This window comes from Electrophorus electricus, chromosome 2 (assembly GCF_041902795.1).
Source record: "Electrophorus electricus isolate QZ-2024a chromosome 2, ASM4190279v1, whole genome shotgun sequence".
NCBI classification, from domain to species: domain Eukaryota; kingdom Metazoa; phylum Chordata; class Actinopteri; order Gymnotiformes; family Gymnotidae; genus Electrophorus; species Electrophorus electricus.
In genome coordinates, this window is record NC_137498.1 from 4,025,291 (window position 1) to 4,047,500 (window position 22,210).

The 22,210-nt window shown below is 51.6% G+C and overlaps 1 protein-coding gene across 7 annotated transcripts in view; it reads right to left on the reverse strand.

Moving 5' to 3' along the window:
- Positions 1 to 13,026: 13,026 nt before the first annotated feature.
- rps6kc1 (ribosomal protein S6 kinase polypeptide 1) overlaps positions 13,027 to 22,210 on the reverse strand; it is a 19,679-nt gene continuing 10,495 nt past the window's right edge. For 2 of the 7 annotated variants that reach the window (XM_081695450.1, XM_035528837.2), the window contains 8 exons: positions 22,030 to 22,122; positions 21,687 to 21,734; positions 21,278 to 21,410; positions 19,069 to 20,211; positions 18,422 to 18,511; positions 15,181 to 15,263; positions 14,476 to 14,571; positions 13,027 to 13,951 (listed from right to left, as the gene is read on the reverse strand). In XM_081695450.1, coding sequence (XP_081551576.1) covers positions 13,850 to 13,951; positions 14,476 to 14,571; positions 15,181 to 15,263; positions 18,422 to 18,511; positions 19,069 to 20,211; positions 21,278 to 21,410; positions 21,687 to 21,734; positions 22,030 to 22,122 — 1,788 coding nt within the window. In that variant the 3' untranslated portion in view covers positions 13,027 to 13,849. Of the gene's footprint in view, positions 13,952 to 14,089; positions 17,267 to 18,421; positions 18,512 to 19,068; positions 20,212 to 21,277; positions 21,411 to 21,686; positions 21,735 to 22,029; positions 22,123 to 22,210 lie in introns of those variants that run through there. The other 5 variants (XR_014116213.1, XM_081695449.1, XM_081695451.1 and 2 more) reach the window with 5 other exon arrangements.

The following is a 22,210-nucleotide window of genomic DNA, read 5'->3' on the forward strand; positions in this document are numbered from 1 at the left end:
GTTCACTCCAGCCTAGTTCACCCCACCCCAGTTCACCCCAGTTCACCCCAGTTCACCCCACCTCAGTTCCCAGCCTAGTTCGCAGCTTTAGCGGTGCCTGGCTTACCTAATTATATCTGGCTCAGACCACTGTTACAGCTTTTCTTCTTTAAAAGTGCCTGAAATACACACCGTGCAATTACCTCTCCACGTCTTTGTTGTGTGTGAGTGTGTGTGTGTGCGAGTGTGTGTGTATAATGTGTGTGTGTGTGTGCATGTGCGTGCGTGTGTGTGTGTGTGTGTGTGTGTGTGTGTGTGTGTGAGAGACAGAAGCTGTCCTTGCCTGAGTCTCCTTTGGCTAACCTTATTCCAGGCCACTCAGTGCAGCATCCAAACTCACCCCCACCCTTTTGCGCTCTGCCAGGTAAGTTGGGTGGTGTCAGCTGCTATAAAGTCATCTCCGTCTCTCTCTCTCTCTCTCTCTCTCTGTCTCTCTCTCTCTCTCTCTCTCTCTCTCTCTCTCTCTCTCTCTCACTGTTCGTGCGTGTGCACGCGCATAGTTTCAACACAGTGACGGCCGGTGATAACGGTAATAGTTGCAACACTTTAACGGTAATAGTTACGTTTTCCTAAAAAAAAACCCAAACCACCACCACCAACAACAACAAAAAGAAACAACGAACACACCTCGAGCGTAAAGACACAATAACACGCCCAGCGCGCGTCTGCCGCACCGATACGGGAAATAAATAAATAAACAAATAAATAAATAACTAGATCGTTTTTATCCTTTTTCTTCCCCCCCGTTATTATATAAACTCTCTCGACCGACAGTAGGTAGCCGGTCCGGAGGCGGCATGCTGATTATCCGCCTAACAGACCGACCACTCGGAGCGCGAGAAGTGGCGCGGAGGGTCACCGCTAATGAGTTCGAAAGAACGGAGGGACCGAGGCACGAGAGAGCAGCGGCGGCGCGAGGAGGACGGAGAGCACGCGGGTGTGTGTGTGTGTGTGTGTGTGTGTGTGTGTGTGTGTGTGTGTGTGTGTGTGTGTGTCTGTGTGTGTGTGTGTGTCTGTGTGTGTGTGTGTGTGTGTGTGTGTGTCTGTGTGTGTGTGTGTGTCTGTGTGTGTCTGTGTGTGTCTGTGTGTGTGTGTGTGTGTGTGTGTGTGTGTGTGTTGGGGGGGGGGGGGTTCTAGTGGGCATTGTTCGAACAAAGGGACGGCCGGCGCGCGCCGAACCGTATTAATCGCCGCGGACGCTCGCGTCGGCCTCTCGAGCGCCGCGAGAGGAGCTCTCGAGCGCGAACGGAGGCGCGGTGCAGGCCGCGGGGTCGGGTTCGCGCGAGCGGCGCTCGAAAACCAAATCCGTGGTGAAAAACAAACAAAGCCCGACCGCTTAACGCCGACAAAGCGCGGATCCGTTTTTTTTTTTTTAAATAGGTTTTATTTATTGCCGTATAAAGATTTACGCGGCGCTCGCGTAACCGGGGAAGCGTGACCGTCTGCGCGTTTCAGAACTGCCACAGCAGGGCTTGTAATTGTTTTTTTAATTTTATTTTTTTTGGAAAACGCACACCGGCGGAAGGGTTTGCCCAGTTAATGGTCAAATCCAGTACCAGTAGTGTTACTGGGAGCAGCGTTAAAGGAAGAAAGAAACAAACGCCCTGTTCACTTTGGGGTTGCCAGAACCGCTGTATGCAAATGTTGCAGCCAAAGGTGCTTGCGAAAGTTGAAGGAGAACGGACAGTGCCTTTGGATAGGTCAGTGTGTCTTCATCTGACCCAAATTAAACACAGACACACACACACACACACACAACAGCTGAGACAGAATGAAACAAAGAAAATGCTGTAAACAGAACGCTCGAGAGCTCGAGACTGAGTGAGAGCTCTTTGTGACTTCTCGACCTTGCCAAGGAAAATGGGTTACCTGTGCTCACGCGAGTCTGCCCCGGGGAGACCCTGGTAGTGCCTGATTACTCTTTCATCTGTAAACATCTCATAGCGTGTCTACACACCACACACACACACACACACACACACACACACACACACACACACACACACACACACACACACACACACACTCACACACACACACACACACACTCACACACACACACACACACACACACACAAAGAACCCCCCCCCCCCCATGCATGAGCACGTACCCAAACTAACACGCACGAAAAGAGCCTCCGTCACCTGCCCGTACTGAACAAAGAAGCGACAATGGTCCCCTACCGCTGCGTCAGATTCGGTAAACACGTGCTGGGATTATCATCCCTAGCTATTGCCAACGTAGAGACAATGACGTCTAGGACAGTGATATTTGTCTTGCCCTTGTTTGTCGCCACGGCGACCCAGGGGCCCTCTCTGCCTGGCCGCAGCGAGAGCAGCGTAAATATTTGAGACGGGATTAAAATTCATTTCAAAAACAGATTAAGAGACACAAACTCGTGATTAATCTCGTGCGTCTAGGGGCACGGCGCGCTGCCTGGGGAGGATCCATAGGGGGCGCTGTTTTCAGAAAAGGCCCACACACACACACACACACACACACAAACACACACACACACACACACACACACACAAACACACACTCACACATACACACACACACACACACAAACACACACACACACACACACTCACACACACACACACACACTCACACATATACACACACAAACACACACACACACACACACAGGCTGATCCTGTAGCTAAGGGAACGGTTGTGAATCCTGATCAGACGATACCGTCGCGGTGCATGCGGCGACGGATACGTTGGCCAAATGATTTCAGTGGGATCACGTGACCCCCCCGATCCCGTTTTAGCGTTGAAAGAATCGGCACGGTTGCAAGGTTCCTTTTAGCACTTGTTGACCAGATAATTTAGATAAGATTTTTAAAAAGTGTTGTAAAGAAAGCCCAAAAACCCGATCCCGGACCAGCATGTGGACTGAATCCCCAGTACGAGGAGACATTTCCTGTTCCAGTCGGCTAACGGGGTCGTTAATGGGACATCCACTGAAAGATTTGCTGACATCTCCTGCACACCCGGAGGATGAGGTACTCAGGACAGTCCTTAATCACCGATTAAGTTAATTGAACTGAACTGTCTTATTAATACTCTTTGTGGTCTTGTTATTATGGAAATGCACTCTTTGATGTGCACATGAGCAATTAATCAGCTAATTGGCTATCTAGCCTTGTCTTGCCAGTAAACTAAGTTCATAAATGGCTCGTGATATCCGTCTTAATCCACTGTGGTTCAGATCGGTTGCCGCTAACGAGGGTGTTTAACGGATGGCCGAGCAGGAGGGGAGGGGAGTCTTGTCTTCAGTGCGTTACAAGACAAAATCAGGATATAATGTTGTTTTTAATGAGCGCTATGATCCACAAACTAGCAGGCCAGAACCCTGGTCTCCGTTCGCGTCTCAGGTCTCTGGTCCCACGCTGTCCCTCACTCGGTCCTTCTTTTCTGTCTCGCCATTCATTCTCTCTCTCTCTCTCTCTCTCTCTCTCTCTCTCTCTCTCTCTCTCTCTCTCTCTCTCTCCGTTCCGCATAAGCGGCAGCCACTGTTCTCGGACCAGTCTTTTATCTCTGGAGACCCCAGCAGCCCCGAGCTCCGGCCCGTCCCGCCCCAAAGTCGGACGACCGCTCGGACCGGCCGCCTCCGCGTCCGCCGTAACAAAGTGGCCGGAACGAGCTGGCCTTGCCATCAGCATGTTTTAATGAACCGCGGAGGTGAAGTGGCACCTGGACGTCGGGGAGGGGAGAGCCACAGATGTTTGTGCGGAAAGACACGCCCTGTAGCCAGAGCGGCGGGAACCGCGGCGTGTCCTTCCAATGATTTCTCTGATACGAGTAACCCGCAGGAGACCCGCCATCTGAGGGTCATTCTGTGGCCTATATATCCCCCCTCTCTCTCTGTCTCTCTCTCTCCTGTTATCTTCGTTTGTCTCAGTATATCTCTGAGCCGTGCTGTCTGGTCACCTCGCGAGAAAAACGCCGGACTCGGCCCCGGAGGGAGCGCTCTCGTTCCGCCTCACTCGGGCGTCGAAAACTCCGGCTCGCCGTCACACCAATGCAAGAGTGAGAAAGAGGAGAGGGAGAGAGAGAGTGTGGGTGAAAGAGTGTGAGCAGAGTGAGAGAATGATGGGGATAGGAGGAGGAGAGGGAGAGTGAGTGAGTGATGGCATAGTGTGTGAGGAGTGTGAGAGAGTGACTGGGTAGAGGGTAAGGAGAGTGAGACACAGTGACGGGGACGAGGAGTGTGTGACCGGGCACTGTGGTAGACATGATGTGTGACAAAGGTGTTATTGAAACTAAGTGAACTAAGGATCCGAGATGGTAATGTTCTGTTACAGAGACTACTGTCCTGCTATTACACACACACACACACACACACGATGGAGAACCCTTGAGAGTGCTATTATGGGCACCCAGCAGATGGGTAATTACTGAATTTAGAGAGAAGGGGGGGGGAGAGAGAGAGAGAGAGAGAGAGAGAGAGAGAGAGAGAGAGAGAGAGAGAGAGAGAGAGAGGAGGTGGTGCATTAGTGACCTGTTCCATTGTGACTGTCTAATGTGTATGGACCACTGAGGGGCCACCGAGGAAAGTGCAATTTCAGAAAGGGTCACAATCACTGGAAATAGCCATTCTCTCTCATACAGGCTAGACACACACACACACACACACATGCACACACACACACACACACACACACACACACACACACACGCACACACACTCCTAGATTGCCACTTTGTTTGTCTCATTCCTTTTTCTTCAAGTGGCCAAAAAGTGAGAAGCTGTAATTATGATGGAAAACATGGAATGCTAATGAACCAACCACAAACAGAGATCTGGCGCGCGTGTGTTCAGGAAGGCCGCTGACCTCATTTATTCCTACGGAATAAGCAGAAAGTGGCCGGCTCACGCGACCGGCCACAGCCTCACGCGGGTTTCGGACTGTTTCTTTGTCAATGTGTTCCTGCTATTGTCTTTCGACTACAATCGGTCTGACCGTCATCTCGACCACTCTCGCACCATCGGCTCATCGCCTCTATTGTGGCTCCACGCTAGTGAATTAGCGCGCACACGGATACAAAGGGTAGAAAAGGAACAATTAATTAATAATTGAGAGCAATTCATCGCCATTTGCAGAAGTAGAGCGTAGGAATACGTGGAAGGACCTGATTTCTGGGTTTGCAGACAGTTCAGCTTCTTCCTTGCGCTTCGGAGGTTAACGTGGAAGTACAACTTCAATTTGCGTGAAAAGGGACCGACCGCAGAGATTAAAGCAAGGCACAGACGATAAAAGCACAGAGTTAATGCTGAGAGTTGTCCCTACAACCAAACTTCCAATTTTTTTTAGAAATTTGTTAAAATGTCGAAGGATTCTCGATAAAATTACATTCTTCCCTTTCTAAACGGTCTCTCTCTCTGTCCTCTTGCTGTTTCCATTTCTTTACATCTCACTTTCTCTTTTGAATTCAAGAATTAAAATTGAATTAAAAAAAAAATGACACAGGTGTGCAATTCAGGCGAAAAAGGAGCCTGAGAAAGTTATGATCAGTCAGAACCCTTCATCCAGGCAAATCTCTCTCTCTCTTCCTTCCACTCTACCCTTCAAGAGTCAAAGTCACCAAACTTTGAATGACTAACGAATCACATTTGAATAACTAACGAATCACATTTGAATAACTAACTAATCACATTTGAATTGGCAAATTATTCGTTTTGTGGGGGGGCACTTCTCTTTTTCTCTTTTTCAGAGATGAGTGATAGATGGATGGGTGGATGAGAAAGAGAGAAAGTAAAAACATTATAACATCCTCCATTATATGGAGCTGGAGTGCAATGGGGAGATTGAGGATGTATGGTTCTCTTCCTCTTAAACACAGGACAGCTTGACTCTAGTCCAAAAAGCGCAGTATGGATGGTGGACACATACACACACACACACACACACACACACACACACACACACACACACACACACACACACACACACACACACACACACACTTGCCATCTGCTTGGATGGACACCAAACCCTGGCAACTTTAACCTACCCACAATTCTCTGCTTCAGGCCATTTCATGCACGCGAGAGAGGCAAGTGGAGTCCTCCAGCACATGTGTGCACACACTCATACACACACACACACACACACACACACATGTGGACATGCATGCACATGCAGACCCAACAGTCCAGATCAACGCATATTTCCATAGTCAACCCTCCACGCTCACACACACACACACACACACACACAGACACACACACACACACACACACACACACAAACAGTAATTATCACACACATGTACACACTATCGCATACACACACTCCCTCTTGACCCTTGGCACTCCCATTGAAAGCCTGTGTCTGCATCTGGGAGTAATTACTATGACAGCTTTGTGTAGGTGTCTGTGTGTGTGTGTGTGTGTGTGTGTGTGTGTGTGTGTGTGTGTGTGTGTGTGTGTGTGTGCGTACGCACTGAGGTAGATGAAGCCCAGGGATGCACTGTAGGTGTGTATCCCATTCTCTCTCTCTCTCTCTCTCTCTCTCTCTCTATCCTCTCCATCCCCATCTCCCTTTCTCTCTCCCTCTTAGTCCCCCCTCCACTCGTTCTCTCCATCCGCCCCCCAAACCCCCCCCCACCTACTGCATTAGCGTTCACTCTTATCTGCTTGCTCTGTCAGAGAGAGAGAGAGAGAGAGAGAGAGAGAGAGAGAGAGAGAGGCTGTACACATCTCTGCTGCCTGCTTCAGATATGTTGGGGTTTGCGGTGGGGGGTGATTGGGGGAGGGAGGGGCGGGGGCGGGGCATAAATTTGCATACTCATTAGCGAACCCCTTTTGTCCGTCTTCCTAATTATCATGACACATCGTGTCTTCATCGCGGAAGACTCCGTCGCCTGCCGGACGGTTTGTTCTGGAGAATAATGTGTGTTTATTCGAAACCAAAACCCCTTTTTGTTCTGCTCAGTGTTTCTTTTTTGGCCACGTCCCCGGTGATCAAGGAGCCGTGCTGAAAGGACGCCCCTCCCTTCTCTCGCCGATCCAAAAAATAAATAGATGCCCTTTTCCCCACTCAAACTTCCCCTCAAGACCCGACACATTGAGACGATGCTAATCTTACAGGTGTGCGTTTATCGTTTATTAATATTCCGCAGCGTTCTGGTTCCAGGAAGGTATTATTATTACCATTATTTTGCTAATTCGCAGGTGCGCGTCTGCGGCCGCTCGAGGATTTTGTCCGTGCGGTAACGAGCGAACACCGGAGCCTCAGCAGCGACGAGCGAAAAATTAATCAATTGGTGGTAAAATAGTGAGCGAACTGCCCACCCACCGTGACTTGTGAAAACCAACAACCCCGGGAGCTTCTCCAGAGTGGGCGGAGTCCGGAATCAAGCAGCCTTGTCTGATTGGCTGATTGTACACTACGAGTCACGAGGTGGGGTTGGGGTAAATCTGACATTAGGACTCAGGTGCGCTCAAGTGCAGTTATATGCCCCGCCTGGAGGAGGCGCTACAGTGTTTGGGTGTAAGTGGGCAACACCACTGCCGTGGGCCCGCCCACACACACACACATCCACACCAGCATTTCTGGAAAGGAAGTAGGAGGGGCAGGTCTTGTGCTGGTTGTGGCGGTAGGAGGGGTGGGTCTAGTAGTGCTCGGCTCCGCCTTCACGCAGATCTGGGGCATTGGATTGGCTGTGACCTGGGTGGATTGGGTGACCTGTCTATTAGGTCACCTCTGATTGGTGACCTGTGTGTATTTGGTCACCTCTGATGGGTGACCTGTGTGTATTTGGTCACCTCTGATTGGTGACCTGTGTTTATTTGATGACTTCTGATTGGTGACCTGTGTGTATTTGGTCACCTCGGATTGGTGACCTGTGTGTATTTGGTCACCTCTGATTGGTGACCTGTGTGTATTTGGTCACCTCTGATTGGTGACCTGTGTGTATTTGGTCACCTCTGATTGGTGACCTGTGTGTATTTGATCACTTCTGAGTGGAGACGTGTATTTATTAGGTCACCTTTGACTGGTGACTTGTGTATATGTGGACATCTCGGATTGGTGACCTGTGCTCATTCGGTCACCTCTGATCTTGGGTTTTTGAGGTCAGCCTTCATTCAGCAAAGCCCCCGCCCGACAGACTTTGACGCAGGGGTCGCCCGACGGTCTGCATGGCCGGTGCAGACACCCCAACACGCCAGAGGGCATACAGACCAAACCAAACAAAAACACCGCCCGGCCCATCAGAGCCGAGCTGGTGCGTTTATACGGGCCCATGTGCAGCTCTCCACGGCGCGGCGAGTGCACACGCGGCCGGCGTGCAGGATCAAGCGTTCGTTTGTTACATGAAGCTTCGAGGAAAAAGTCCGACTAACGCACGTACCGCACTGCTGTCAAAAGAAATAAAGAAATAAATCCGTTTGCCCAACAATGACTTTGGAGATGCCACTTGTCTTTTAATGAGTATATGGTCTATCTTTAGCACCAGTGCAATAAGAACAGTAAAAATTACATTTCAGTGTGTAAACCCACATGTTAAGGGACATAATTCATTTAACGCATGCGCTCAGGGGCCAGGTGTGTGTGTGTGTGTGTGTGTCTGTGAGCGAGCAGGACAAGGCATTTCCACAGGGTGAGACACAATCAGAAATCAGGAGCGACTGGGTCTTGGCATGTGTGGTCGCTTACGCTGATGGCTGTTTGGCACAGAGAACATAGCACTCAGTTATACAAGAGTGTTGATCAGAGGGAGAGGGAGAGAGAGAGAGAGAGAGAGAGAGAGGGGGGGGGGTGTAGCATGAAGACCTCAGAGACCACCACTAGTACTAGCAGCGCGGAGCAGATTACTGTGCAGGTGCTGTCAGGTCTACATTGACACAGCCCAGACAGACAGGTGCTGTCAGGTCTGTACTGACGCACGACAGACAAACGGGTGCTGTCAGGTCTGTACTGACGCAGGACAGACAAACGGGTGCTGTCAGGTCTGTACTGACGCAGGACAAACGGGTGCTGTCAGGTCTGTACTGACGCACGACAGACAAACGGGTGCTGTCAGGTCTGTACTGACGCACGACAGACAAACAGGTGCTGTCAGGTCTGTACTGACGCACGACAGACAAACAGGTGCTGTCAGGTCTGTACTGACGCACGACAGACAAACAGGTGCTGTCAGGTCTGTACTGACGCACGACAGACAAACAGGTGCTGTCAGGTCTGTACTGACGCAGGACAGAGGAACAGTTTCTGCTGTTCTCCTAACGGTGCTTTACTGGTGTCTGTCGCTAAGCTAATGCGAGTGTTTTACGGTTGGTCGCGCCACGCTACTGCCTCTCTAATTTAGCGGTCTGCGGTGCTACGCTAACGACAGCGTGCTTTAATGGCGAAGACTCCGAGTACGAGCGCAGGGTGTTGGATATTAATCCTGGTTTTCACAAGTGGGACTGTGCATTAGTGAAACGCTGGGCATTACTGAGGAGGGCAATTTAGACAATGGGGTAGTATGAGAATGCACATTCATATGTGTGTGTGTGTGTGTGTGTGTGTGTGTGTGTGTGTGTGTGTGTGTGTGTGTGTACACATGCAAAACGTGGAACTCTGCTCACATACACACACACACACACACACACACACACACACACACACACACACACACACACACACACACACACACACACACACACACACACACACCTCTTTACACATGCTGGAGAAAAATTGCACCTTTCCCTATTAGTCTAAATCTGACACACACGCAGGAAATACAAACAAAAACAAACAGACAACGTCTCTCCCAGGTGGTAATAATACGCAACAATTTAGGTACAATCAATGCTAACCTGTAGTATGCGCTGTAAAAAGGGAAAAATGTACATTACTCTGAGATATTGTCCAACCTCTGACTTTACACTGGTTGCTTTGCCGCCAGCGTTGCTAAAATCCTTTCTCACCTCTCCGTCTCTCTAATTACATCCTTCCTGTCGCACTGTGTTCTGATGAGGGTTTTTTAATTTTATTTACTTAGGCCCAGTGCTCTGCTCACACTCATGCTTTCCCTCACACACACACACACACACACACACACACACACACACACACACACACACACACACACACACACACACACACACACACACACACACACACACTACACTGTGCCAGGTCTAAAGAAGCTGTGAGGGCTAGATCTAACACTGTTTCATAAGATGCCTACACACACACACACACACACACACACACACACACACACACACACAGAGCATCTCTGCTTGCTGCCAAAGCTGAGATGAACAGTGTGTTCTTGAGAAGTCCAACTCACCTCAGGCATCTCTCTTTCTCAGTCTCACACACACACACACTTTCTTGCTCTTATTATCCCCTCCTGCCCCGCTGGCATGGTAAGTGATCTAACAGGGGTGTCCGGATGGACCTCGGTGAGCTGCAGTGCAGCATCGGGCGCTCGGACCAGGGACGAACTCACACTCATACCCCCGCTATTGACAACCCAGCTGGAACCCAGCTCCCCCAGGCGAGGGTAAGGAGAGGACACACACACACACACACACACACACACACACACATACAGACGGAACTGCAGAAGGTGTGTGTATCACAGCGTAAAGAAATGTCTTAGACAGATCAAGTACAACGATGGGACTGGAGTTCATGTTAGGCATGCCCACGCGCACACACACACACGCACGCACACACACACGCACGCACACGCACGCACACACACACCTCATACAGATAATGGAGGCCCAAAGGACGCCAGTCGCCATACTGGGACGTCTTTTCACCCAACTCGCACGTCCATTCCAGACAGGTCAGCAAAAAAAAAAAATGATCGCGCGCAAAACGTGGACTGGACGATGTTCCCAAAGGAAGCGGTTCACGGCGCCTGCTGTAGAGTTCCAGAATTCCCCCGGGAAGCCGGAAGACCCTTGCCGACCCTCGCAACTCGGGAGGAAAAGGGTGGAAGATTCATACCCGCGCCGCTCGTAACTTGGAAGGCTGCGTGTACGCACGCTCGCGCACACGCAGAATGACTGACGGGTCACCTTTAACTCCGGCAGGCCGTAACGATAGCAACTGTGGCTCCTAGTAGAACTGGAGTCAGAGAGTCACACACACACACACACACACACACACACACACACACACACACACACACACACACACACACACACATACGCACACATACGCACACATACGCACACATACGCACACACACACACCCCTTTAATAGTGAGCATATGTGAGCGTGAACCACAACCCCCCACATACTCCACCCCAGACACCCTTTCTCATTCCCACACTCCGTTTAACAGCGTAAAGACCTTACAGACCTTAAATGCTAAACAAGGCAACCCATCTGAACAGAGACGGCCGAGGCGCGTCTAGAAACAGGCTGGGTTGGGTCATACGCAACTTTAATAGCCGATGATGCACATTAAAGCTCCTATATGCGAGTCTCTCTCTCTCTCTCACACACACACACACACACACACACACACACACACACACACACACACACACACACACTCACGATTATTCTGTTGGAGCTCGTTTACATCCCTGGACGGATCTTCGATTCTTTTTTTCCACTGCAGGAATCCCGCGAAAACCTCGCGTTGCGCATTCGTCCTGAGCCCATACCTCTGCGCGCAGCGTGATTGCACTTTCGTGCAATTGTCTGGTTTGCGTAGTCTTAACCCATTTAGTCATGGGCATATAATAAACGGCTCCGTTTTGTTGCACGCCCATCCTCGTGGTTCAATTGCATCTCCTGTGCTGTCTGAAGCTCACGTGTGTCGTGCTGCTCTGGTCTCTTGCACGACGGCCTTCCATGAGCCCCGGGGCCCTGGTTCCTACTGGGCCCGGGCCGTAACGCCCTACAGGGAAAGGGGGGAGGAAGAAAAGAAGAAGAAAAGAAAAAAAAAAATCGCTTTCTTTCAAATGCGCTTGGTTCTGCATCACATGACATTGTAGCATCTTTCTCCCTGTGGAGTGTGTGTGTGTGTGTGTCTGAAGGACAGCCCCATGGCAGACTGTCAACTCCTGTCCCATCCAGTTCCCTGCTGATCCAGCACAACACACATTACTGTTTAGCTTCAGTATACACTGTGTGTGTGTGTGTGAGAGAGTGTGTGTGTGTGTGTTTAAAAGGAATGATAATATTCCTTAAGGGTGTTGTTACTCTGGCTTAGACACACATACAAGCTGATAAAAGACAGCGGATCACCAACACACACACACACACACAAGCAAAACTGGTCATAAATGATCCCAGCAGACGTACTGAATGTTCATTGAGGGTGTTTATTTAAATGAGGTTGACGGTTGCGTGAAGGGCTCTCACACGCAGGTGGAGCAGGAAGGCTCAGCCTCACGCAGGATTATGGCTAAGAAACGGAGCTCCAGCAGTCTCCACTGATCTTGAAACACCAGTAAACACACCATTTTCCTCATGTTCGGGGGGGGGGGGGGGGGGGGGGGGGGTCTTTATCCAAAACATTATGGTGATTAATGAAGATTAATGAAGAAACACAGAGTGTTTCAGGAAGACCGTTGACGTCTCTGCTTGTAGTGGCCAAACAGAGTCAGAGTCGTCTAGTCATTAGAGTGCATCTGAGTTTCAGTTAGTCTGAGTTAGAGTTATTCGAGTTAGGATACCAGGGATCTCCAGTAAACAGTAAAATATCGCTGCCGTGAGCTGGAACCAGAAGAAACGCCCAACACGGCAGACGCACGTGGCCTTTGTCTCACGCGCAATGCTCGGGCAGCACGCGCGTGCCCGTAAACAAAACACACTGTTACAGACATGACTGATGTTCATAATGTACTGGTAAACTGCTCATCTCTGCACACTTTGACAAAAAAAAAAATGATAAGGCCGTGATTATTTTTCCATTTGACAGTGTTTTCCTGTTTTGGCCTTTGTATACACACACATTCGCACAATCTTACCAGACTTGAGTAAATGTGAAGGATTCTCACACACACACACACACACACACACACACACACACACACACACACACACACACACACACACACACACACACACACACACACACACACACACACACGCCTCTTGACTGTTGGGTTAGGGTCAGCCTTACCCCAAGTCCTCATCTGGTTCCAGACGCTGGACTTTGACTGGCGCCTTGTTTGAATCCCCAAAACAACAACAACAACAACAACAACAACAACAACAACAAAAAGTACATTACAGTAATACCACCCTATGAAACCTGCCAACGTCTTAAATGTCATATTGCACAGAAGCTAGAAGAGTGTTTAAAAATAAGGCATGACCCCACCCACACGCATGACCCCACCCACTGGCATGACCCCACCCACTGGCCTGAACTTGGAGGGGTGTTTATGAGAAGTGGAAGGCATGTATTCCCGATGAAGATGGCGCCAGTCGTTTACATCACATTCTCGGGGGTGGGGGTGGAGTGGTTGATCTGCTGGCAAACGTAGCAACGCAGTGTGCGTCAAGGTGGAGGGGGCCAGGCGCAAAAAAATGGTGATGGGATGATTTGTTTAAGGTGTTCGTTTTGGCTTTAGAGTTCTTCGGCAGAATGTTCTAGAAAGCAGCTGCCGACTGTCTTCATGGGGGTCACACACACACACACACACACGTCTGTCATCAGGGGGTTAGGTCTGGATATATGATACAGTCTTTAGAACACAATCAGACAGGATAGATCGATCCACACGTTGACGTGCAACGACACACACGTTCACGACAAGGCAGCGTTTGGATCCGTCAGTTGGATAGGTGACCTTTCGCCTTCGACCTGCACGGGCACGGTTATTTTGGCCAGTTGACTAGAGCGAAAAAAGGGTGCGACTTGATGTCCTCCACCCCTGCGCCGCCTGTCCCCAATCTCTCTGCTGGGTTATACTGCAACAACTGGAGAGAGGGGGAGAGAGAGAGGGAGAGAGAGGGAGGGAGAGAGAGAGAGAGGGGGAGAGAGAGAGAGAGAGAGAGAGGGGGAGAGAGAGAGAGAGAGAGAGAGAGAGAGAGAGAGAGAGAGGGGGAGAGAGAGGGAGAGAGGGGGAGGGGGAGAGAGAGAGACACACACACACACAGAGACAGAGGGAGAGAGAGAGAGAGAGAGAGAGAGGGGGAGAGAGAGAGGGAGAGAGGGGGGGAGAGAGAGAGAGGGAGAGAGAGAGAGAGACACACACACACACACACACACACACACACACACACACACACACACACACACACACACACACAGACAGAGGGAGAGAAAGGGAAATACAAAGAAAACCTGCTTATGTGTTGTGTCCCAGTGATGTGTGAAAGGACCGGGGCATTCCTCCAGGCTCCGCGCTCGACCCTCTCTGGGAGAGACGCGTGCCGAAGCCTCCCGCGGCCCGGGAACAGGCGCCCGCCAGGCGTGCTCGGGTAAGTGGCGTGGGCCGTACCTGCTCGAGCAGAGAGCGCGCCTCCTCCGACAGGAACTCGGGCACGTTCAGGGCGGTGTGCTTGCTGATGCCCCCGGGGTGGCACTGGTGGAGACACTACACGCACCCCCACACACGCACCCCCACACACGTCAAATAAAGCTGGCGGCCCGCGGGGCTGAAGAGCCACGCCTGTTGGCCGGCGAGGCCCGGGGGCCCCAAACAAAGCGTCTAAGACTTACACTTAAGTAAGACACGCCCACTACTGTCTCACGGTCCCTGTACACGCTTATCTATGATCGCTGCCTATGAAAGAAAGTGTGTGTGTGTGTGTGTGTGTTTGTTTTGTCTTCTGCTGTCCCAAGGGCTTGGGAGTAAATTCAGTGGTAATAAATTACAAATAATGTTTGCATTATGGCTGAAAAGCTGCTTGAGGCTGAAAACGATAATGTGTATGTGTGTGTGTGTGTAGCGTGCGTGCGTGCGCCGTTTGGACACGCTAAAAGAAAAATGGCCTCTCTTCCACAACCAGTCACATCGCCGCAGGCAAAAACCACTTGTCTTATCACACATGCATCATGTGTGTGTGTGTGTGTGTGCCGTTTGAAAACATCAAACAGAAGCATAATGACTCGATGTCTTTGTGTTGCCAGTAAAAGGAAGTTTTAACCGAGTGCATTGTAGGAGATCGCACTTCCTGTCTGTCTAACGAGAACATTACCTTACCTTTCCCGTCAGCAGCTCGAAGAGAAGAGCTCCAAGGCTCCACCAATCACACGCAGCCGTCTCCTCTGAAATCCCGCCCACCTCTGCGTGATTGACAGTCAGTCAGTGAGAGAGAGAGAGAGAGAGAGAGAGAACATGTGTGTGTGTGTGTGCGTTAAGGTCAGTTTTACAAATGAAAGTTAAAGTGGAAGTTTTCAGTGGAAAACCATTTCTCTTTTCTAACGTTTACCGCTTCTTAAGAAAGCGACACGTAAATCACGTGAATGGGCTTGTACGTGCACACACACAAACACACACCTACCAAGTTACTCACAACAGATGAACACACAAAGAGGAACAAAAGATTGTTTTATTATTTAAATCATCTGTGTTTTGTAACGGTCATCTACTACTAAAACACACGCACACACAGTCATCTACTACTAAAACACACCCACACACAGTCATCTTAACCCTCAATTGCTCAAGTTGTGTTCAGTCATAACCGTAAGTCGCTTTGGCTAAAAGTGTCAGATAAATGCCGTCATCTTTAGCATTCAGACCCAGACCAAGTGTGTCATGGTCAGGGAAATCCATATCAAATACACACCTAAAATAACAAAACATATCATTCACACACACGTTATGGTGTTCTTCATACACATTTTTATATTATAATGTCAACTCCACATGTTCTGGCATGACCTCTGTTACCAACAGAAACAACTCAAGGGTAAAGACACACACCTCACAACCAGTGGACACATACTTTCTACCCCACACAACTAGTGGGGACACACACAGACACTTTCTACCCCACGCAACCAGTGGGGACACACAAACACACACACACACACACACACACTTTCTACCCCACGCAACCAGTGGGGAGACACACACTTTCTACCCCACGCAACCAGTGGGGAGACACACACTTTCTACCCAACGCAACCAGTGGGGACACACACACTTTCTACCCCACACAACCAGTGGGGACACACACACTTTCTACCCCACACAAGCAGTGGGGACACACACACTTTCTACCCCACACAACCAGTCGGGACACACACACTTTCTACCCTACACAACCAGTCGGGACACACACACTTTCTACCCTACACAACCAGTGGGGACACACACACTTTCTACCCTACACAACCAGTGGACACACACACTTTCTACCCCACACAACCAGTGGAGAGAGAGAGGTCCATCGTCAGCTGGCCAGCGGAGGCGACGCAGCCGGCTGGTCCTCCAGTGCTCCACATGTTCTGGGTCGGGTCGGGGTTCCCCGGGTCGGGGTTCTGTCCGTCAGGCCGAGTCCTCGGAGCCACGGCGACCCCTGCCGGCCTCGTCTGCGAGTGAGCAGCGGAGCAGCTTAGAGGCACGGCAGTGTGACAGCACCGTGGAGAGTATCATCGTCAAACGTTGTGTGTGTGTGTGTGTGTGCTCGGCCAACATCACCCTGAGCCAGGCCCCACCACACACACACCCACCCACACCCACACACGTCTCTCAGCAAGGTCGATTGTCATCACGAAGGATTAATGTCTACGAGACTCCAGGGAAAGAACCCATTACACTGGACACAAACAGGAGAAAGAGGGGGGGGGGGAGAGAGGGAGAGGGAGAGAGAGAGAGAGAGAGAGAGAGAGAGAGAGGGGGGGGAGAGAAAGAGAGAGAGAGGGGGGGGAGAGAAAGAGAGAGAGAGAGGGAGAGAGAGAGAGAGAGAGAGAGAGAGAGAGGGGGGAGAGAAAGAGAGAGAGAGAGAGAGAGAGAGAGAGAGAGAGAGAGAGGTTGGGCAATAACGGCAGCCCATGGTGAAAGCGCTCCGTTTGCGTCCGCCGAAAGTCACTCCATCCTGCCGACTGCCACTTATGGGTTCGGCGACTTCACCGGAGGAGAAGGAGCGGGTTCCTGTCTTGCTTGGCTTTGTGTGTGTGTGCGTGCGTGCGCGTGCGTATGTGTGTGTGTATGTGTGTGTGTGTATGTGTGTGTGTGTGGGGATCTCCTCAGACAGATGGAGAGATGGGGAACAGGTGAGGTGTTTCACTTCTGCACAGAGCGGCTCCGTTGTAGTTGAGAGGAACTGCAGAACTACTGGCTTGAGAAACACACACACACACACACGGAAAACTAGCAGTACACCATAATACGCACACAGACATACAAAAAGCCCTAATTTAGTCATTTAGCTAGTAAATGTGCGCGCGCGCGTGTGTGTGTGTGTGTGTGTGTGTGTGTGTGTGTGTGTGTGTGTGTATTGACAGAGAAAGAGAGAGAGCGATGGGTAGGGAGTGTGTTTTTGTGTTAAGTGGCGGCAGGTGTGTCATAGCAGCACAGATAAGCCACTTTTCCAACTCCGCCCTTATGTTTTTCATTACCGTGTGTGTGTGTGTGTGTGTGTTTGTGTGTGTGAGAGAGCGCGCGAGAGATAAATATCAATTAAAACAGAACTATGGAAGAGAAGCAGCCCCACTGAGCAAACAATGGAACAGAGAGAGAGAGAGCGATAGAGAGAGAGAGAGAGAGCGATAGAGAGAGAGAGAGAGAGAGAGAGAGAGAGCGATAGAGTGAGAGTGTAAGGGAGAGAGCAAGAGAAAGAAAGAAAAGGAGAAAAGAGAGAGAGAGAGAGTCTAAAAACAAGGGAATATACCTTTAATGTCTGTAAGAGAGAAAGAGGGAATGTGTGTGTGTGTGTGTGTGTGTGTGTGTGTACGCTCAGCGGGGAGCGTCATAAATCTGTCAGCAGATGAGGGGCAGAAAAGCACTGATGCTACAGTGTCCTTCTATCAAAACAACAGGATGGATAGAGAGAGAGAGAGAGAGATAGAGAGAGAGAGAGAGAGAGAGAGAGAGAGAGGGGAAGGCAGAGACCCATGCAAATAAATTCTAAAGCTAAAATGTCCCACTTACGTGTGCAAGTGTGTGTGTGTGTGAGAGAGAGAGAGAGACCCACTGCTGAACGTGTTTAGCAACTTTGTCATGTGGCTCCCTCTAGAGGTGACGTATCGTCAGACTTCACTGAGCCTGAACAGGGAGCACGCGCCCCTGATCGAAAACGCATCCGGGGTCAGCGCGGGGGCCGTCCGGAGCGGGTCCGGGACAGTCCTGTGCCGCAAGGCCGTGTGTGACCCACGGGGACGGCGGTACGCGAGAGACGTGTGCAGATGGACGCTACTGAAAGACCAAGCGTTCCCTTTTTATGGGACTTCAGACAGATCTCGGACAGACTAAACCCCGAAGAGGGCAGACTAACCTGGCGCACAGTACATCTTAGCAACAGCATTGGGATCGCATGACTCCTCCACTTCAGACCAGCTACAGAAATAAGTCAACTCCACGTGACCTGAGAGAGAGAGCGAGAGAGAGAGAGAGAGAGAGAGAGAGAGAGCGAGAGAGAGAGAGCGAGAGAGAGAGCGAGGGGGGGGGGGGGGCATTATCTGGCTAATTAAACTGAGAGGAACCCCATATATCCACTAAAAGTGGCCGACAAAATTACAATCTGCCCCTAAAATGAAATGAATCCACCCCCTACAGTTTACTCATCTCACTCTCTCTCGCTTTCTCTCACACACACACACACACACACACACACACACACCCTGTGAATTAGGGAGGCGGTAATTGCTGTGGTTTGGGTGCTAACAGGGTTTCATTGGCAGTAATGCTGTTATTAACCATTAGAGCCTATTAGAGCCCCAGTCAGCAGACAGGGGGCCTGAGCCTCGGGGAGGGAGGGCCGTGCAGATCGCCTGACTGAAAACGCTGGTGACCAGCGCGGCAAAGCGACAACACGGCGGGAAATGCAACAGATATCAGAACATATCGCACGCAGTGGCGTTTTTTTTTTTAAAGTCAGTCGTGTGTTTACGTAGGTGTGGACGTCCGTGCGCGTGCACGTACCTCTGTGGTCCAGCAGTAGGTTTCTGGGGTTCAGGTCTTTACAGACGATGCCCTCCTGGTGCAGGGCGTCGAGTGTGAGCAGGATGTCCATGGCCCAGGTCCTCACCAGCGTCTCGGGAATGCGTGTGTGCATGGCCACCTCGGCCAGGACGTCCAGCTCCCGGAACAGCTCCGCCACGCTCCGCCCCCGGCCCCCCGCGACCTCCGACCCTGCGCCGGGATGGGGCTCGGCCCACAGCGCCGGGTCCGAGTCTGCCAGGAGCGGAGCGGGCAGGCTGGAAATGGAGGCGGAGCCTGTTTCGCTGCGGGCAGGAGGGGCGCGACCTTTCGGCACCTTGACGCCCGATTGGTCGAAGGACGCGGGGGCGGCGGGGATGTCTCCCTCGACTGACAGGTCCAGCCCCACCTCCTCTCCCAGCTGTAGGACATCCGGTTTGCCGAATTTAGGCGAAGGCGTGGCTTCCGCGGCGAAGGCCACGCCCGCGGCCGCGAGCTCCTCCTTCAAGGCGTCCACGGTGACCCCAGCCACCCCTCCGACCCCGGGCAGGTTGACCAAGAGGTCAGGGGGTCGTCCCTCGTCTTCTGCAGTGGCTTCTTTAAAAGAGATCACCGGCACGAACTCGTTGGAACCCCGGTCGCCGTCGAACCGCCAGAGGTCGGTCGCGCGACCTTCGACCTCCGCGACCTCCCCCACTTCCGGCGGGTCTTCCGTCGCATCCACGGCCTCCGACCCCAGCGCTGCGGGCTCCGCCCCCTCGGCGAAAAGGCACAGCTCCTGGGCCGTGATCGGGGAGCGGAGCGCCCCTCCCCCCGGCCCGTGGGGGTCTTCCTCCGCCTCTTCCTCGCCCAGTGCGACGGGCTCCGCCTTTTCTTGCTCGTATTCGTTGCACAGCGTCAGGTAGCTGTCGGTGCACTCGTCCTCCGACGTGTCCGCGGAGTCCGACAGCGGGGCCCCTCGCGCCTCGAGCGGGGGCGGGACGGCGAGGGTGGCGCCCCCTGCCGGGTGGGGGTCCGTGCCGTCGTCCAGGGGCCCCGTCTGGGGCTTGGCGGCCACCTGGGTGGTCTGCATGAAGGGGATGTCGAAGCTGTCGTCAGGACTGCTGCTGCGCAGGTACTTGGTGATGTGAGACCATAGTTTACCTCCTAGAGAGAGAGAGAGAGAGAGAGAGAGAGAGGGGGAGAGAGAGAGGGAGAGAGAGAGAGAGAGAGAGAGAGAGAGAGAGAGAGAGAGAGAGAGAATGCTACATTACGCAGGGGGTGTGCGAGGTCATTGCAATGTAAAGATACAAACGATACAATTTCCCTTATAACAGATTGTAAACGCGCGCACGCACGCTCGCACGCACGCACGCACGCGCGCGCTCGCGCACAGCTGTGTGCTGAGTGTTTGGAGGGGAACATCTGCTGTGTTAACAGGATGAATTGGCTCTTCAGCGCTGAGATAATGACACCAGCGGCGCCAAATTATTTTGGGCCGCAAACAAACAAACAAACAAACAACAACAACCCAAAAAAAACCCCACAACAACCACCCCAGGCCGCGGGGAATGTCACGTGGGTCAGCCCAAACCGGCGTCCGCCCAGAGAAGAGCGGAGACGTGGGAAACGGAGCGAGAGAGCACCAGTTTATGCTGCGGAGGGGAAGGGTCCCTTTTTGTTCCATTTTTAACGTCCGCCCGCGTGTCGTTTCCGGTACGCGCGGCTAATCTTACGGGTTTGCGGGGGGCGGGGTGCACTGGTGCGTGACGTTGGCGCGGGGCCCTCGGGCTGCTGGGATACTTAAAGGGGTTTCAGGCCCTTATTAACAGGGGCGTGCCGTGTTGCTCAAATGGCCGCGCCCAGATTAAGTGGCTTATTCGTTCCAATATAAACACAAACCTGAAAACAGATGTGTACGCCGAGACGGCACCCCACACACACACACACACACACACACACACACACACACACAAACACACAGAGAGAGGATAAGGAGACGCAGGTGTTAGCTTAGTTAATGATCCGGAGCACCACCTGCTACCATAGATAATGACCTGTGACACTCGCCTAACAAGGACAGAGAGAGACGAGTGTGTGTGTGTGTGTGTGTGTGTGTGTGTGTGTGTGTGTGTGTGTCAGGAAGAAGGAGAGAGAACCACTTGCCATGATGAGCCAGGGAAAGAGAGAGAGACAGAGAGTGAGTGTGTGAGTGTGTGTGTGTTAAACATACCCTCAACGTACTCCAGCAACAGGAAGATGGAGTCGTCTGAGACGATGAACTTCCTGAGCCGCACCATGTTGGGTATGGCACGGGGGACGATGGTCTTCTTCACACCCCCGCACTCGCTACTCTTCCTCAAGCCCTGAAAATCACACACACACACACACACTGGGATAAAGCCTTCCTACCCTCTACCGATGCCCCATAAACAATTGAGACCCAATTACAGTCAGGCTCACACACCCCTCATCTGTCTGACTTAACTCTCCTGTCATAGGCCGGAGCTGTGTGTGTGTGTGTGTGTGAGGACATTGGCAACGTCCGTACCCGTGCCATCAGCATCTGGAGACCACAAATAATGGCATCAAACACACACACACACACACACACACACACACACACACACACTCACACACACCTTGAGGACGAGGGTCTCCTGAGTCCTCTTGTCGATGACCAGCAACACCTGCGCACATGACGGAGAAATGAGACATGGACAGGCAGTGGCATCCTGGACACCCGACACCCAACCGTAACCCAGACCGGAGAGACACCGTCCCCACGTACAGGATATGCCGCCAAAAAGCTAAGCCTAGGATAACGCAACATTCCGACGTTACAGTGTGTGTGGGGTGTGTGTTTTCTGCCTAAATTTGATCGGAGCAAGATTTTTTTTTCTTCTTCTCACACGAACGCACGCACACGCGTAAATGAGGGCAGAATTTGAGACGAGCAACCTCTGCCCTTTGACCCTAGCTCACCTTGTCAATGACCCCCAACACCCTGTAATTGTGCAGTTCGTCGGCCTGACTCTGCTGACCCCATGACCCCTTACAGCACTGAGCAGCCAGGGTCTAGAGAGAGAGAGAGAGAGAGAGAGAGAGAGAGAGAGAGAGAGAGAGAGGGGATTGAGATTGTCAATTATATACAAGTTCAAACAGC